Source organism: Tasmannia lanceolata, unplaced genomic scaffold (genome assembly GCF_043159265.1).
Source record: "Tasmannia lanceolata isolate RefF3 unplaced genomic scaffold, GAP_Taslan_0.1 ptg000008l, whole genome shotgun sequence".
Taxonomy (NCBI): Eukaryota; Viridiplantae; Streptophyta; class Magnoliopsida; order Canellales; family Winteraceae; genus Tasmannia; species Tasmannia lanceolata.
The window spans coordinates 9,819,803-9,839,123 of NW_027518685.1; the positions used below are offsets into that span (position 1 = coordinate 9,819,803).

Here is a 19,321-nt window from a genome sequence, read left to right on the forward strand (position 1 = left end):
GGAAAGAGAGGAAACCACTAAAAGCAATGCTCACAACTTCCCCACTAATATTCCATGGAATATTTTTTCATGGCTTGCAAATACGCAATAAGAGATTAGACATTTGATTATAAAATTAGTTTGGGAAGAAGGGAAAAATCAAGAAAGTATTTGGATGGTAACATGCAAGTTTTGAGTCCCACACAGGGACAAGTAGGTGAAATCAAGACTGTTGATCATGTAGAACATTGTCTGAGACAACACACATGATCTTAAACTGCAAAATCAACCGCTTAATTTAATGGATCAAGGGCCCAGGATCATCCGATCAAGGTGTTCTCATTGGCAATCAGTAGGACTGACGGTTGCCATTCAGATCAACGGATCAGATCATGTATAAGAGGAACAAGCAGGGCCCAATAAGTGTCGTTTAGCATTTTACATTTGGCTTGAGGCTGGTCCCACTAAACAGAACCAATAGACTACGCGGGCTACAGTTTCCGATGCGATTTTGGTGATTCTAAGGACTACTCAACCATTCCTCTTTCAACTCTCAGTCAATCACCCTCTTTTCCTATTCTCAACCCACTTGTTATATCCGTCAGTCACGACTCACAAGTATGGAAGGGAAATATATTCGTCCCCATTTCTTCCCTGGGCCACCAGCTGTGAGTGTAATAGGGGAGTTTTACTCTAGATGGGGCTGGACCAGAGATAAGAGGGGGCGAATATATCACTTCTCCCACTGAAAAGTAAAAAGTTGCTAAAAACGTACAAAACTACTATCATGGTACGTGGCTCCGGTTAAAGAGCGGCACCACTGCGGCGTAACTTAGCAGGTAGCCTTACCCTTCGTATAATTTGTATGTTCGTTCAACTTTCCCTCCTCGCCCCTCTAATTTATTCTTTCCTTCCTTTCCAAGCGAAACCCCCCCTCTCCCTCTTTTTTTATCTCCAATCGCTGCTCTTTTGTCTCTTAGAAGGTAAGGATCTCTTAGCAACACGAGAAATCATTTTTTTTCTTTCTAATTTTGGAATTTTTTAACGGATTTCGATAACTTCTCATTGTTTCTTGAAGAAATCAATAATTATTGGATCTTTTTTTTTTTTGGGTTTTCTAACTCGATAGATATAAAGTTTTAGGGTTTCTGCAATGATTTATAGAGTTTGAGATTCTTTCAGAGGCAAAGGGTTTTTCTCTGAGCCTGTCGTGTTGTTTTTTGTTTTCGGCAGTTTATTCCGTGTATTTTTTCAACTTGTTGCTTTATGTTCCCCTTTTTCTTGCTTTGTTGTCTTGCTCTTTTTTTTTTTGATGAGTTCTATGAGGGATTGTTATGGTTTTGCGTAATGTGCTCTTGAAGAGACTGTGAATTTGTTATTTTTTTTTTCTTTTTGCTTTAACCCGATAATGGTTTTTTGGGTTTTTATGCTACCATTTCTAGGGTTCTGAGATTCTTTCAGAAGCAACCGACTTCTCTAAGACTCTGGCTTTTTTTTTTGTTTCTCCGTGGATCTTTTGAAATATTTACTTGATTTTTCTTACTTTTTGCCTGGTATTTCTTACTTTATGCATGTCTTTTTGATGATTCACCCCAATATTGTTGGATAAACCTTGATTTTTTGTTTTTTCCCTTTTGGTATTTTCTGACACGATCATAGCTTTCTACTCCCTCTGGAGCGATTACCAGGGTTCTGAGATTATTTCAGTGGTGACCTTTTTTTTCTTTTCTCTTTTTTTGGATATTTTTCATTTGATTTTTTCGTGTAATTTCTGCCACTGATTTTGAAGATTTTCCGTAATTGTCAGAAATGAATTCGTTATTTTTCTCCTTTTTATTTAATTTGGATAGAACTTTGGTATAATTCCTGGGATAAGTTTTGGGGTTTTGAGATTATGAAACTTATATTGAACTGCAAATATATCTCATTTGAGTCTGTGATTCTATTCTGTTTATTGGAGACTTCTGCTCTGGATTTCTCATTTTTTTTAAAAAAATAAAATTTCTTGTGAGGTGCGTGCCATATATTTGATCTGTATCAGTTTTTCCCCTGTTTTCTGTTTTTTTTTTTTTGTCCATGAAGCTATATTAGCGGGGCAGAATCATCGTAGCATTCATAAACCATAGGTTGTTGTTGAGATGGTTATTTGGAGTTTTTTTTATGATTTTCTTCTGATTTTGATGATCAAGGGTTTTTTCTGTCCAAGCATTGAACTGAAAATTGGTCTTGGGGTTTTTTTTTTTTTTTTTTCTGTTTCTTATCACAAATGACTACCTAATTTTTTATTGAGCATGATTTGGATGTCATATTTTCACGTAATGTGTTACCACAGACCAATTTTGGATGTTCTTAAAGTAAAAATCTGGTAATGTTTGGGATTTGGAACTGTGTTGGTATTTTTAGTTGTTTTAAAATCATTGTGTATATTTGGTGCTTAAGTGGAATCTAAGGGTATCGATTTCATTTTATTGGTGCCTGGGTTGTGGTATAAATTGTCTATTACCTGTAGTTTGTTTATTGAGTTTGTGCTTTTTGATGTCTTAATTTAGTGTGTGATTGATTTGCTCTGTCTCTTTTCGCATTTGTATGTCAAACAGGAGCAAGATAAGTGCTTTAATTTATTTTAGTATTTATTTATCCCGGGGGACTGATGGTAACTGGAGAAGTCCCTCATATTTCCATGAAAAAGGCAGTGCTTACTCCAAAGGCTATTGTACATGAAAGATATGGTAGCAATGCATGCTATAAGATTGAGGAAGTGCTGGAGTCTGGTGGAAGTGGTTGCCCTGGATTAGTTATCCCACAACATCATAAGTGTCTGTATCGATGCTGTCTGGAGCTACCTGAATTTTCCATTACATCTGATACTTTCACCAGGAAAAAGGATGCAGAGCAGTCGGCTGCCAAGTTGGCTCTAGAAAAGGTGTGATTTTATTGCTCGAAATGCAATTTAGTTTCTCTTATTATTTGGTACAAGCCCAGGGTTCACATATGACTTTCTGATAATTTAGGAGCAATATTTGTATTTTAACACAATAAAACAGCAATATGCATTCCCAATTCAGCATAGACAAATAACAAATAATCAAACACCGCAAATATTTTCAAAGAAATACTAAGATTAACATTTGAACAATCAACTATTCTAAATTTATCCAAATCAGATTCCATACAATAATTCCCTGAAGAGAAAACAGCTATTTAATGAATAAAAATCAGATCTCGGTCAAATCTCTCATGGGAAATCACACTTTAAAGAAAATACCTAAGGCCCAAACAATGCTAATGAGATAAGGAAATAAGGAGTGATGACATCGTAGGCTGTATGGGTGACAAGGGTAGGCTGATTTGGTTAAATCGGCATATAAAAACCGCAGGAAAAAAATTGAGTATGTAGAAAAGAAATGGGAAGGTTCAAAGCATGAGATTGTGAGGTATTTTACTTTCTGTTTCCGGAGAGTTCAGGGATATACACATATAAGCTTTGTTAATGAATAACACAATTTTAAGAGTATAGGGACTGCAAACTAAAGTAGTTCAAATTTCCTCGAAAAGCAAATTCTTAGGGTGCACCAAGATTTCATCATTTTTCAGACATTGTCATCATATGTCATTGCTTCATCTGGAGCTCCTATATCCCTGGAGATACCAGTGTAGCATTAAGAAGACATTCTTTGATTACATATCATCTTTAAATCTTCACGTGATGCTTCTTTCTTGTTCCTCCCTGCAATTTATAAGCACTTTGACATATTTTAATGTTTACGATTTCTCCATTTAACCGTCCTTGTTTGCTTTTTATCTTTTGCAGCTAGGTATCCAGCTAACAAAAAATAAGCTCACTGTTCAGGAAACATGGGATGAATTAGTTGCTCGTCTCTCTTTTCTTTTTACTGATCAGGTGGGTGGTTTATACTTTATTCTGATCGGTTTTGTTTGCATTGCCAAGTAATTATGCATGCAGAATAGTTTCTCCATTATCTCGAATCCTACTAGTCCAGCAGCTCTACCATATTCTATACTTAGACTTTAGAAGGTGTGAGCATATGTTGATGTTGACAATGCAATATATTATAAAAAAGTTCATTTTTATCACTATTAAATACGCCATGAAAAAGTTCCGTTTCATTTACTTTCTATGCCCCCAAGAGTTCAGGGATGTACACATTAGTTTGAAAAAAAAAGAAAAAAAAAAGAAAAGAAAAAGAGAAAGAAGCTCAACATCCATTTTCTTCATTTCTGAATATTATTATTTTTTTGAAAATTTCCATGTCTGAATATTATCTTTGTTATACCTTCAATCAACTCACTTATTGACATTGCCAATCTTCTAGAGTTAATGCCCTTATTCTTTTTGAAATGCACGGTTCTTGTGCATGTGACCTATCTCTTCACTTTGCAATGCTCTACATCAGCTGTTATTTTCTGACTCTGGGGAGTTACTTGTAAATTCTTGTCATCATTCTATTAACCCCTTATTTTTTGTTGTAATAATCAATAACCCAACAGTCAACTTGGTTATTTTTAGTTTTACGTGCAAATATGTGAAGCTACATACATGTATCTCAATATTTGTGGGTGAATCTGGTTATCCTGACTCTTTTTTACTGCTTTGTTCTGTTGGCAAAGTTCCTTTCGTCAATTCATCCGCTGATCGGTCACTTCAGAGCAGCATTTCATAGAGAGGGTGACCTTTGTGGTCTGGTTCCCGTTTCCATCCTTGCTACATGTGATGTGAAGCTTAAAAGTTTGTGCAAATCCATCAGCCCAAAGTCAGAACTGAACCCTTTCTTGATGATAGCACTACTTATGAAGGCTGCAGGAATGTCTGGATCCATCTCTACTTCAGAAGGAGAACTTTGGATTTGGAAGCAGAATCTACATTCTTCAGATATTATCCAAACCTTACGTAACCAGCAGTCAAGTTCCGCAGAGAGCATCGATATTGAAGCCATACGTATTCCCTGCTCAGTGGAGAAACCTGTTGAAACATTGACTCTTAATGTTTCTTCAAATGAATATTACATGGATGTCATTGCACAAAGACTTGATGTCAGAGATTGTTCGCGAGTTATGATCTCAAGGTGAGTAGAACTCTAATTGTTGAATCAATCCTACTCTTCTGTTCTCATGCTTTACAATGAATTTTTCCGTACAACATATATTGGTTGAAAATGATAAATTATATATGCTTCTGCTTTTCAGGCCTGTTGGCAAAGTATCTTCTGAGATGAGATTATATTTTTCTGCTCCAGAGAATCCACTTTTAGTTTCTGGTAAATCTTTGGAGGAGCTTTCAGATGTGAATGGAGATGCCAATCTGGAACCACTAAATGCTAGAGCTTCTTATTTTTCCAATCAAAATATTTATGGAGATGCAATCTTAGCAACTGTTGGATACACACGGAAGTCTGAAGATCTTTTTCATGAGGACGTATCCCTGAGTACCTATTACAGGTCTGTTTTTCCGAGGGACACTTCTTGATTTCGATTTCTACAAATCATTTTATGGCTAATTAAGAATGGCTGTCGTTAATCCAGGAAAAAAAAATGTCCGGATTGCAAAAAACTAGGTCATCATGATTGGTATCATAATTATTTTGGGAAACTGTTGGCATGGTATTCCCAACTCTCTCACCGTCAATACCGTTCAAAAGAAAAAAAAACTTTCTCACTGTCAATATGCAAAAATATGTTGGAACGACAGCTTTTCAAATTAAAAAATAAGGATAGTTACTAAATAAGAAAAACATTTTCCTTGGATTATAAACTAGTTCAAGCCTCGTTATCAGTTTTTCTCAATCTTAGCAAAACAATATATTTCTCTAGATTTTTCGTTTAAGTATAGACTCTAGTTTATGGACAGTCCAAAGAAAGACAACTTATAATTTTTAATTTTTCTCATTTATGCTTCGCAGAACAATATTTTTCTCTAGATTTTCGTTTAAGTAACAGTTTCTAGTTTATGAACCGTCCAAAGAAAGAGAACTTCTCCAGAGTTGTTATGGCCTACATGTTTTTTTAAGTTGCTATGTGATAGAATAATTTTAACTTTTAGCATTAATGCTAACTTATTTGAGGAATGAACACTATATTAACCACGTGAGGGAACATGTCCGTCAATGATGTGAATAGGCACTTGTGGATGTAGAGGGCAAGGAGAAGAAAGTGGAGAAGAGAAGAAAGGAGTAGTAAGCAGAAGAAAGGGAGAATTGAATTTGTGGGAGTTAACTTGTCCATCCCCACAGTCTTTTGCCTTTGTATAATGTCACTTTCTGTATTTAAAAAGATGCCACTAGGGCCTACAATTACAATACATCTTCATTGTTATTCAATACATCCTCATTGGTTGAGGAATCTTGAATCCCTGTTCTTCCATTACTGTCTCAACCGAATATGTTCACATGTTGTATGAGCCATTGCACGATTTTCTTCTACTGTAGTGGACTAAACAACACTTTGCTTCTTATTGCGCCATGTGACTACATTTCCTCTGACATATGTAAAATAATTAGTTGTTGAATGTTCATCAAAAGATGATCCTTCCCAATCTGAATCTGAAAAAATTTCTACTCTTACATTACCATTTATCTTGATTACAAGCCTTTTTCTTGTTGCTTTTTTAAGGTACCTTAGATTCTTAGAATACATCGAGCACCCAATAGGATTTTGCATGAACTGGCTAACAACACACTAGAAAGAAAATATTTAGGTGCCTGATCGTGAGGTAGATAAGTTTTCCAACCTGACGCCGATATTTGCTCGAATATTCAAACAACTCTTCCTTGTCCTTTATCAAATTTATGTTGGGTTCCATGGGATTGCCTATAGGTTTTTCCTCTAGCATACCAATTTATGCAGGAGTCAACACCATACTTCCTTTTGGGACAAACTTATGCCGGATTTTGATCTCTCAACTTTAATGCGAAGTAACGTTAACGTCTCAAATCTTTGGTTTGTACATTTTCTTGTAGATATCTTTCGGCCTTATCTAATTGGCCTTATCTAATTCTCCGTTTTTTTTTTTTGAATGGTCTATTCTCCATTTATTATTCCATAGAATCACAGTATGACCATTTTGTCTCCATACAAGTACATAGTGATCTACATGGCATTGACAAAATCCAAAGTTGATAACAATATAATTGAATTTTGAATGTATCGAACCATGCACGAGAACACTGGTTGAGACTATATATCGCCTTTCTTAGTTTACCTGCCTTTCTTGACTTTCCTTGAGCAACATGCCTAGGAAGTTGCGTTATAAAAACTTCTTCATGAAGATCACAATGAAAAAAAGTCATTCTTAACACCAAGTTGTCACAATGACCAATCTTTATTCGATGCAACTGAAATAAATATACGGAAGGAAACTAACAAGGTTTCAAGTGTGGGAAATGAAAGCGGGAAACAGGGCTATTAGGAAGGGAAGAAGCTGGAAGCGTAAAGGGTAGCACAGAGGAAGCGAACAAGAAGCACACAGAGTAAAAGATTGGTGAAAATTTTAAAAATGAAATAATTGTGAAAAATTAGTGACAATTACAAATAACTTGAAATAATTTAATTTTGATGTTTTTAAACTCTATAAACAATTAAATCCAAGTTCCAACTTTCAACCAACATAAGCAAATCGAATCCAACCAGCATAAGCATATCCAAATTCCAACCAACATTAAATTCAAATTTCTAACAACAAAGTAAATTACATGCAAATCTAATTTCCAACCATAGATCAAATATCCAATACAAAAACTCTCTAGTCTAGAAAAATTGAAAGAGATTAAGTCCTCTTTCGCTTTCCCATCGGGTCAAAAAGAACATTCAGTTTCTCTAGTCTAGAAAAATTGAAAGAGATCGAGTCATCTTTCTCCTTCCCATTGGGTCAAAAGAACATTCTACTTGTCCTCATCCTCTTCCTCCTACATCCTTCTACTACAAATGTATAATTATTTAAACTAACATTTACATAACTAAGTAGTTCTTAAAATATATTCATTCAAGTGTTAAATTCTACTCCATCCCGTTCTTTCGCCTCTAATGAAACCGGTAATATGATCTTGAGTGTTGGTTTGTGACTTTGTGTGATACCAGAAGATGACTCAGTTGGTGACTCATTGTATGCTCAAATTCATTATCTTGGCTTATCTTATAAATTGCTTCTAAAGCTCCATCTATGGTGTCAATGTCTTTGTCTGCAAAATACAAATTGATCAGTTTATCATTCATTATTGTAAGTACAGAAAATTATATCACATTATGAAAATCAGTCATATACCTGGGACTACTTGTTCACCACCTCTTGGTGCTGGAAGTTTGAAATTTTCAATCTCATAATATATAGAGTACGTACATCAGCAAGGCAATGAAGTTGGATATTCACCTTTGACCTTCTATTATCCACAACCCCTCGAACGATTTTGTATACTTGAGGCATGTCTTTCAAATTATCCTTTATTCTGCCCATGCATACTATCCAAGCCTTTATACCCTTGTAAAATAATGAGCCTTTCTTGATCAGCGAACTAGATTAATTTGTAGATTGACTTTATAGTGAATAAATCAATCGCACTGAATCCTAAAATTCATATGACTTTCAAAAACGTAAAAATAAAAAAAATCAGAAATAGTCAATAAAAAACCAAAAATACGAAGCAACATTTGAGAAATAGCGCTGAAAAAGCAAAGAATTTAGTTCTGAAAGAAAAAAGAAAGAAAAAGAAGTTCCTTTGCACAAAAAGAATTGAAGAAAGAAGCAAATTGAAGACGGATAGTTAAAAAGATAAAAAATAACAAACCTAACTTTTCGTCTCTTCCTCTATAAAAGGCTAACTAATTGCAGGAATATTGCAACGACGACAGCGAGATGGGTTGACTTTCGGTCGGATTCACAAGGGAGAGAGAAAGGGAGAAAGGGGTTACGGGCTTTTGGTCAGCTTTATATAGGGAAAGAGAAAGGGATTTTTTTTTTCGGTCTCTAAAATGAAACCCTAGTTTTTAGTTTCTTTACAAAATTACCCAACTATCTTAGTTATTAACTTTATTTTCGAATGCAATAATGCTACCTTTGTAAATAACATAGAATATATGACTACAATACAATTTCTAACAGGATTTGTAAAAAAAAAAAAATCCAAAATTGTGATTCTAGAATTTGAAATTTGCTGATCCAAGTTACAGGGAACACACTTGTAAATATATGGGAGACTCAAATCCTAAAAAACCCAATCTCGATTCCCAAAACTACCTAGAAAGTTATTCTGTGAACCCTAAGCTTGCACCATCTGCATAAACAAACATTTTACGGGAAGCTAGATTGTTGAGTGATAGAATTTCCCATAAAGACATTTAATGGCACAAGAATCCGTTTTTCTAGACCAGGACCTAGAGAATGCATGAAGCATACACTACCGAGAATTTAAGGGGAAGGGAAAATAAAAGAGTGTTTGGGAATAAATAGAATATAGTGATTGTTCATGCATTATGAAGGATGGCAGTTTATTAGTTAAGCAGCAGGAGTTAGAACTGCATCACCCTATAGGGGTTTGGTACTTCCATATTAAGCTACTAAGTGCAAGCTAATTCTAGGAGATGATGATGTTTACCTTCGCTACACCATTTTGCTGGGGAGTATGTGCAGAGGAAGTTTGATGAAGATTTCCATTAGGGAATAGATATTGTTGAAAGTCTTGACGTATACTCTTTGGCATTGTCTAAATGTAAACTATGCAAGTTGGTTGACAATTGGTTATGAATTTCCTTGTGAAACTATTCACAGATGGACACATTTTTATATCTTCCCTCATCAAGTATAACCAAGTCATGCACAAAAAATCGTCAATAAGATGACAAACTATTGATGGCCAGGCAACGTATGCACTTGTGTTGGTCTCCAAATGTCGGAATCAACAACTAAAAAAGGAATCGCCTCCCTTCTCTCATGTATAGGAGAGAGTAGGTAACCCTATGATGTTTACTAACTTTACTTAACCAACGAAATTCACACAACAAAGTTTTAATAGACACAAGACCAGGGACTAATAATTGTAAACATCGGAGGTCGGATGTCCAGAGGACTATGCCAGCCCTGCGGTGAGGCAATAGTATGTAGAGCATCATTGATATGGTTACGATTCAAGCAGTAGACACCACCCCACTGAACGCATCCTCCAATCATCCTTCCGGTCTTTAGATCCTAAAACACAAGAAGAGGAGTAAAACATTACAGAACAATGGGTATTTGATTTGTTAAATGTGTTAAAAACAGAGGGCTCACTCATAAATCGTCATATGGTCAAACGCATTAGAGCCGATAATCTAAAAGGGCAAGTATTGCTTAGATGGATGTGCAGCCACACAAGGTTAGATCGAATTAAAAATGAAGACATCTGTAAAAAGGTGGGGTGGCACCAATTGAGGAGAAGATGAGAGAGCACCGTTTAAGATGGTTTGGGCATATCCAACGTAGGCCTTTGGATGCTCCAATGAGAAGAAGTGACTCGTGCCAAGTTGATGGAGTAAAAAGAGGTAGGGGTAGACCGAAAACAACTTGGGTAGAAACAATGACGAAAGACTTGAGGGTTAGGAACATTATAGAGAATATGGCCTTGGATAGGATAGAATGAAAGAAAATAATCCATGTAGACGAACCCAAATAGTGTCAGGAGTAGACTTGGTCAATTTGAGCCGGGTAGATCCTTTCACCTTTTTCATGAAAATTTTCTAAAGGATTCATTAGCCGACTCCAACTAGTTTGGGTCAAAGGCTTAGTTGTGTTGAGTTGAGTTGTATTGTGAAGCAAGTAGAGAGACAATGCCCGTATGCTTAAAGGTTACAGAGGAAGATGGACAGTTTGACGAAGATTGGGAAGATTTGACAAGCTTGTCAACTTCCTCCCACCTGGGCACAACCAATTCATGCGGCGGAGTAGCATGCAATGGAGTCCCTATGGAGGCAGTCTGAGAAGTATCCTCACAATCACCAATATGTATAGCTTGATTGGTGCAAGCTTCTTTGTCAAATTTGTCCGAACACGTATTTAAGGTGTGAGTAGGTCATTATAATGAACACATTTGCAATCGCCATGGCCATGACCACCACGTCCAGCAGATGAAGCCAAGGTGGATTCCTCGCTACTTTGAGTATGGAAGTGGAGGAGGATAGTGCAGCACTTTGGAGGCAGGAATTAAGGTTCTCAAGTGAAGTTCTTTGCTTTCCTAGAGTTATATTCCGGGCTGAAATCACATGAGATCACTTAGAAGTTCTTAAACTACTTGGTGGTTTGAAGTGGAGGATAGTTCAACTCTTTGGGTTGCTTGTCCAGAGTAATATTCCTGGCTGAAATCACATAGGAGATCACATAGAACTTCTTTAAGTCCTCCCATTGACATTCAAGGTTTCTAGGTCAATAGTTAGCTGCCGATATGTGTTGAGTTCTTCCCACATCCCACGCAAATTGATGTAGTAGTTATTTAGACTCTTGTTTCCTCGCTGAAGCAGGGTGTTTACAAATAACTCAGACCCTAGAGATAATGATCTCAGATGAGTGTGTCTCGAATAGAATCCCATATTTCCGTGGCAGTACCAAGTAACATGACACTGGCACTAACTTGCAGTTCCATATAGTTCCAAATCCGTGTCATACTTTGATAGTTAACTCCAAGCCAGTCAACGTACTTTGGATCTGACCTAGGTGGGCTCGCTGCTGTTAAAACTTTTAAATTTTCCATCGGTACCCAACGTAATGTTGACGGTTTCGAACAGAAGCGATATTTCGTCCCATTTAAATTCACGGATGTTAGCTGAATAGTGGACAAGTCCATAAGGAGGTGGCTTGCTTTCAGCCATGGGTTTACAGCATTCACAATTAGGATTAAACGGAACAATCAGTCCACAGAATAACAGAATATCAGTTCACTACCAGATAGATAAACGACTGCAGCCGGCACTAACAGTCCACTAACTGCAGCAGGGAACAAACAGAACAGCAGTCTGCATAAATAGTGCACTAACAGTTCCATTACAGTCTCTTACGGCACAACAGGTCATTAATAGTCCACAAAAGATGGATTTTGGCACATCAATCAACAATTGGCATGAACAATCCATCCATTAATCAGGGCACGCCAGCGCAGTAACAGTGCATAATGACATAATCGGCCCATAACAGGGGACATAAAGCAGGTCAAATGGTGACCTTTTTAGTTATAAAAACAGCCCATTATGTTAACATAAACATCTGATTAAATTTCTAAGAATCAATTAATATTGGATTTAGAAGCCTTTTGTAAGTAGCACACGAAGGATAAAATGGGTTTGGGTGATATGGTAGAGTTGATCTAGGGTTTCAAAGGCTTGAGAAGGCAGAGCTAGGGTTTCAAAGGTTAGATGTAAGGTTTCAATCATGGTTTTAAATTTCGACCGAAATCCGAAATTTCGGATTTCGGTGAAGACCGAAATGAAATGGTACTGAAACCAAAATTTCCGAAATTTACCCAATTTAGTTCGAAATTTCGTTGAAATTTATAATTAAATAATATTTTTTTATTCCGTTAACTAATTTCGAACGAAATTACCGAAATTTCGGTTTCTGATAACTCCAAAATTTTAGCCGAAACCGAAAATTTTAAACCATGGTTTCAATGAATAGATGGCTTTGGGTAATTTAGAAGGGTGGATTTAGGGTTTCTGAATGTGGAGGGAGAGGTAGATCTAGGGTTTTGAAGGGTGTTAAAGGGTAGATGTAGGCAAGAAATTAAACTACGCTTTCAGCCTGGACTTCATTCTTCACTGAAGTGTGGGTACGTCGTGGACATTTATGAAAGTTCATGAAAATCTTGTAAAAGGTATGGAAAATTATGGAAACGATTGGAATTTAAGATGGAACTTTAGGAATTGCTAGAATAAGCACATATACACACCTAAAAACCATCACAGAGCAAGATAATCATCCATAATGATTTAACAAGATCAAATACCTGCCATTCATTAAAAAAAAAAAACAAGATCAAATACGTAATGACATGCATTGTTGATGTTCATTCTAACCATAAATAATTTACATGTTTTGAAACCTGATGACTGTGTCATTTCTTTCACTTTCAACTTATCCTATGAATGGAATGAGCATTAATATTTTCTAAATATGTTGGGTTTTGTGTTTATGTGGGTGTATTAGCAAGGAATCAAACTTCAAATTTCAGTCCCGATTGAACTTCAATTTGGACCGGACTCTTGTCCCAAAAAATGTTGTCCCAAACCGACATGTCTCGGTGGATGTTTAAAACCATGGATCCAAGGCTTTGAAGATGCAATCCTCAATGATGGTGGGCGCATTAATGTGAAAGTGTTACCCCAATAAAGGTGCAAGCAATTTCAGATCTTAGGTTTCTTCAAAGAAGAAGGCAGAAGAAAGATGCGACTCTCAATCAAGGTGGAAGGCAAAAAGAAACTTAGATCCTATCTTTTTACTTGGGTATTACCCATTAAAGATGGATGCCCAAGAAGAAACCAAAGAAGGTTCTTAGTTGTCTTCTTCTTCCTCTTGGTCCCTAAGCTTTGATCAAGGTTTTAAATCTCGGTTTTGGTTTCGGTCATCAGCGAAACCGAAACGTTTTGGTCCGAAATTTCGGTTAAAATCTTGTAAAAATTTCATTGTTTCTTCAAATAAGGAGGCGCTTGTTTCCAATTGTTTCGATAGGGTTAATCTTAAGGTGGTTTGGAAACCAAGTTTCGGTGGTTTGGAAACCAAGTTTCAGAAGAAATTTTTTTGATAGAGAATTGGATTCAATTTCTCAGATGATTGGATTGATTGTAGGGTGTTATATCGAAAGGTGTGGGGTTGATAGAAGAATTTGGGTTTGGAGCACTTCTGGTTCATTTTCTGTCAAATCCTTTTACTTTCACTTAGTGCCTTGTGAGGTGGTTCCTCTTTCAGCCAAGTTATGGAAGTTTCATTGCCCTCCTAGAGTTAGCTTCTTTGGTTGGGCTGTTAGTTGTGGGTGTATCCAGCCTATTGAATTCCTAAGAAAGAGAGGTATGTGGTTGGTGGATCATTGTCCTTTGCGCAGATCAGATGGTGAGTCCATTGATCACCCGTTTTTTCATTGTAAGGTTTCAAGAGAGGTTTGGGGCCTTATTCTATTGCGCTTTGGATTGTGTTCGGTGTTCCCCAGATCTATCCCAGACTTGATTATGAGCTGGGAGCTATGTCCGTGGAAAAAGAAAGGCAAGGTCTTATGGAAGATTTGTCTCTTGGCTACTTGGTGGTTCATTTGGAAAGAAAGGAATTCCAGGGTGTTTGATGGGGTGGCTAAATCTCCTTATTGGCTTTATGTAAGGGTTATATCTAAATCTCCTTATTGGCTTTGTTTCGGCATTTGATCTTTGTGAAGGATGGCAGCTAATGTGCAATGAAGGGGAGCGAATAGTTCAAATTATTCAACACTTTAAGCAATCCAGGGGCAGCTGGTATTGGAGGTTTGTGTAGAGATTTTTTGGGAGAGGTTTTATGGGCGTATTCGGGATCTATCAGAATATGTGATTCAAATGAAGTGGAGGTAAGGGCGGCTTACCATGGTATCAAGCATTTGGAGAGTGAATTTTATGACGAGGCTATTGTGGAAGGTGACTCTTCAAATGTTATTAGATGGCTCTCGGGATCTGTGACTCCTCCGTGGAGATTTCTTTCATTCTTTGAGGAGATTTCATATCTAATTTGTGGTTCTTCTATTGTTTTTAAGCATGTAAGGAGGTTTGCTAATGATGAAGCAGACTCCCTAGCTAGGGGGGGTGTGTCTAGGGTGGGAATGGAATGGTTTGACTTCCTTCCGCCTTGATTTTTATGCTTTCTTTATTTCTAAGATGTAATCCTTAAGGACCATCTCAGTTTTTTTTTTTTTTTTTCAATATATATACTTTTCTCATATATATATATATATATATATATATATATATATATATATATATATAGAAAACGGTTCCTACACATATGTGTAGATAAGTTATCTACACACTAGCTTAAAATACAGTGGGGGCCACATTATTTGGGTGATCCAAACCATTCATTTTTAAGGCCCTCACATAGATAGGGTGTCAATAAAAAATCAGATCCATAGGATCATCCTAACCATTCGAACTGTGGAAGCAAAAAATGGACTAATTTGTGAAGGTTTAAAGACATCCATTTTACCTCCACAAATCGTAGGGTTGGGATGATCCTATGGATCTGATTTTTTGTAGACACCCTATCTATGTGAGGGCCTTTAAAATGGATGGCTTGGATCACCCAAACAATGTGGGCCCCCACTGTATTTTAAGCTAGTGTGTAGAGAACTCTCTACACATATGTGTAGGAACCGTTTTCTCATATATATATATATATATATATATATATATATATATATATATATATATATATATATAGCGAGAGAGAGAGAGAGAGAGAGAGAGAGAGAGAGAGAGAGAGAACATTTCCTACACACTTGTGTAGGTAAGTTACCTACACACTACCTTAAAATACAGTGGGGGCCCACATAGTTTGGGTGATCCAAACAATTCATTTGAATGGTCCTCATATAGATAGGGTGTCCACAAAAAATCAGATCCATAGGATCATCCCAACCCTACGATTTGTGGAGGTAAAATTGACGTGTATAAACCTTCACAAATTAGTCTATTTTTTGCCTCCATAGTTTGAATGGTTAGGATGATCCTATGGATCTGATTTTTTGTGGACACCCTATCTATGTGATGATCATTCAAATGAATGGTTTGGATCACCCAAACAATGTGGGCCCCCACTGTATTTTAAGGTAGTGTGTAGGTAACTTACCTACACAAGTGTGTAGGAAATGTTCTCTCATATATATATATATATATGTGTGTGTTACCATTTCAAAAAAAAAAAAAAAACAAAGCGAGAGAATAGAATTTGTGGGAATTTAACTCCTCCAATCCCACATTCTCATGTCTGTATATTTTCTCACTTGCAGTATTTACAAAGCTATTAGGGCCATCATGTGATGGGCCTATCAAATTAATATGGAGACACTTAACTCTATATAAAAGAAATCAAATCAATATGGAGTCACTTAACTCTTTATAGAAGAAAGATTCTTGAGTAGGACTTTGGGCTCCATCAAGTGATGGGGCCTATCAAATTAATATGAAGTAACTTAACTATATGTAAAAGAAGGATTATAAGTAGGATGTGGGCCCTATCTCGCTGAAGTACTTTAAACAATAACAAAATCGTTCCTCTTCACCTTGCTTGTCTGTGAACCTAATAATAATGATATTTCTCATCCATAGCATGTCCACTTTTCTGTGGTATGTCCTGTGCTTATGATTGCATGCTTACATCATGAACAACTTAGTAACTGAAGTTTGTAGCACTTGCAACTTGGTAACATAATGTAGGTTATGCTGCTAGCATTTCATAATTGTTATGCAAGTGTTGTTCGTATATGTTTTTATCTAGAAATTTGCCTTTTCTATTGGATTTTCTTTCATAATCAGTGCCGCTTTTTCCAGGATGCTTATTGGTAGAATGCCCAATGGAAATTACAAGTTATCTAGGGATGCAATACTTGCTGCAGAGTTACCTTCTGCATTCACTACACGCTCAAATTGGAGGGGCTCCTTCCCACGAGACCTCCTATGTATGTTTTGCAGACGACATGGTTTATTAGAACCCAATTTCTCTACAAAAGGTACAAGTTCTTTAGAAGCTCGCCCAGTAATACTGGAAACATGCAAAAAGTTGAAGTTATTGAACTCAGCCAATGATATTGAATGTGCAAATGAAGAAGCAGGTGATGCCAATGATGAGGATTCAGGGGGACAGGGTAATGTTCAGTGCGAGATCGCAGTATTATCAAAGGAACAAGATGTTATAATTAAATACTCTACAGAAAATTCTTTTCGAAAACCGAATGATGCCATTCAGTGCGCTGCTTTAAAAGTTCTTAGATGGTTGAGCAACGAATTAGAGATGCCTATGGAGAAGTTGTCCTCTTTTGGAGACATTCATGGCATTCATGTTTATCCCCATCATTTTTCCAAGGAATTTTCGTTGTGCCCATCTGTTCATAAAGTTCAACAGAAGAGTATTTTTAAAAAATCCATTTCACTCGGATCAGTCCCTGTAGATTGGTCAAATATAAGGCAGGAAAATGGAGTGACTTCTCTAAGCATTGAGGGTCCATATTCCGGTGTTTCCCCTTCTACGGGATCATTAACATGCATAAGTTATGTTGTTTCTTTGATGGGGGAAGGGGGTCATCGAATAGAGACTCTTGAAACCAAAGATGAATTTGAGTTTGAGATAGGGACTGGTGCTGTGATTCCCCAGCTTGAAGCATGCATAACTCACATGTCCGTCAACCAATCTGCCCGATTCATTGCCGAACCACCATCTAAGGATTTTATTTTGGCGGCAGCTGGTGAATCTGCCAAGTCTCTTTCATTTTTATCTTTACGTGAGTTTCTCTTGTATTTTATGTTTTCTTTTCCTCTTTTGTTTTATTTAATATTGCTTTGTAGGCACTTCTAAATCATACCTATGGGTGCTTGTTTCTTTTGCAGAAGGATGCTTCTTGGAGTACTTTGTAAAGGTATTGCAGATAACAGAGCCCTTGGAAGACAGAATGGAGCAGGCTCTGTTCAGCCCTCCTCTATCGAAGCAACGAGTGGAGTATGCATTGAGGCACATCAATGAGTCTCATGCTACCACCTTGGTATTGTTCACCATTGTTTGTCTTTCCATTTCTGAGTTTTCTGTGGTCAATATTATTGAGTTTGGCTCTCTGCTTTGATTTGCAGGTTGATTTTGGATGTGGGTCCGGCAGCTTATTGGATTCGTTATTGGAGCTTCCAACTGCTTTGGAAAAGATTGTTGGCGTGGATCTTTCACGGAAGAGTCTCTGTCGTGCAGCCAAGGTTTGTATTGGGATCATTCCAATCAATTTTGCTGTAGAAAATCATCTCTACTTTTTCATCTGAATGAATTATTTTTAAGTGCCATGTTAGAACATTTGAATTCATTTTTAACTGTTACACTGGATTTGCCTCTTAAGCCATCATCAACTGCCATTTCTTCTAATGTTGCAGATACTTCATCCAAAACTAAGCATGAGTTCTGACCCAACTGCACAAGGTCTGGGCATCAGATCTGCCGTATTGTATGATGGGTCAATCACAGATTTTGACTCCCGGCTGTATGGATTCGACATCGGCACATGTTTAGAGGTACTGACTCTCCTTTTGCTTTTCTTTTCAAAAAAAGAAAAAGAAAAAAGAAATCCCCGTTTGCTTCACAACTCATGAGGGTTGATATATCCTTGGCCTAGAATTTTTTGTATCCGAAATCAATAGGTCAACTTCATTCTTTTGCCTGTTATGTGAGATGGTTCATTGTAGTTACCATTTATGTTATACGGTGAGTCACAGGTAATCGAACATATGAAAGAAGATGAAGCTTGGAAGTTTGGTGACATTGTACTGAGTTCTTTCTGTCCGCGTATACTCATTGTCTCCACGCCCAACTATGAATATAACCCAGTACTCCAACGAACATCTCTCCCTAACAAAGAAGAGGACCTAGAAGAAAAAATGAACTCTGAGCCTTTCAGATTCCGAAACCACGATCACAAATTTGAGTGGACTAGAGAGCAATTCAACCATTGGGCTTCTAGTGTTGCCTTGAGGCATAATTACAGTGTCGAGTTTAGCGGAGTTGGTGGCACTGCTGGAGTGGAACCTGGTTTTGCTTCTCAGATTGCTGTCTTCCGGAGAAACACACCATATCAGGCGGAGTCACGCAATGGAGATTCATCTGAAGGTTACGAAGTTATATGGGAATGGTCCGACATTATGTCTAGATGTGCTCTTTGAGAAATTTTACTGTTTTATACCCGCTCATCTATACAAGATTCTGTTCTTTTTGCAGCTGACGGAAGTTAGGTTTAGATTTTCAGTAGCTCTAACTTATATACTTGGAAAAAGCTGTTTTTAGGTTGTAATTAAGTGGTTAGCTTATCTGGTGTTTTGTATTTACCCCAATTGTGGGATGTTGGAATATATTATCATATTTAATGGTTCCTGTGTAAGTAAAGAGGATATACACAGTTGAATTTGTACCCCAAAACATTTGATCATATTTAACAGCTCCGGCATTGGATCGCACAACAGAAAATTGTTTAGTTGGTTCTTTACCATTGCAGCAATTGCCTGTAATCCGACTTTGAAACAGAAAAATACCTCCTCCCCCCCCCCCCTCTCTCTCTCTCTCTCTCTCTCTCTCTCTCTGAGTGAATGAAGTTTGCAACAAGGGTTTCATTTTAGA

At 37.0% G+C, this 19,321-nt stretch overlaps 1 protein-coding gene across 4 annotated transcripts; it reads left to right on the forward strand.

Moving 5' to 3' along the window:
• Positions 1–690: 690 nt before the first annotated feature.
• Positions 691–19,190, forward strand: LOC143884291 (small RNA 2'-O-methyltransferase-like). 4 transcript variants are annotated; one of them, XM_077387778.1, is made up of 11 exons: positions 829–962; positions 2,577–2,902; positions 3,791–3,880; positions 4,609–5,063; positions 5,185–5,436; positions 16,510–16,688; positions 16,785–17,456; positions 17,563–17,714; positions 17,800–17,916; positions 18,088–18,225; positions 18,427–19,190. In XM_077387778.1, exons 2-11 carry the CDS (start codon positions 2,630–2,632, stop codon positions 18,868–18,870), a joined length of 2,772 nt encoding a protein of 923 aa, XP_077243893.1. In that variant the 5' UTR covers positions 829–962; positions 2,577–2,629; the 3' UTR covers positions 18,871–19,190. The 4 variants fall into 4 exon arrangements, with proteins under 4 accessions (XP_077243892.1, XP_077243893.1, XP_077243895.1 ...); XM_077387780.1 differs by having other exon boundaries at positions 16,791–17,456; XM_077387777.1 differs by lacking the exon at positions 829–962 and adding an exon at positions 691–818 and having other exon boundaries at positions 16,510–17,456.
• The last annotated feature ends 131 nt before the right edge of the window (positions 19,191–19,321 follow it).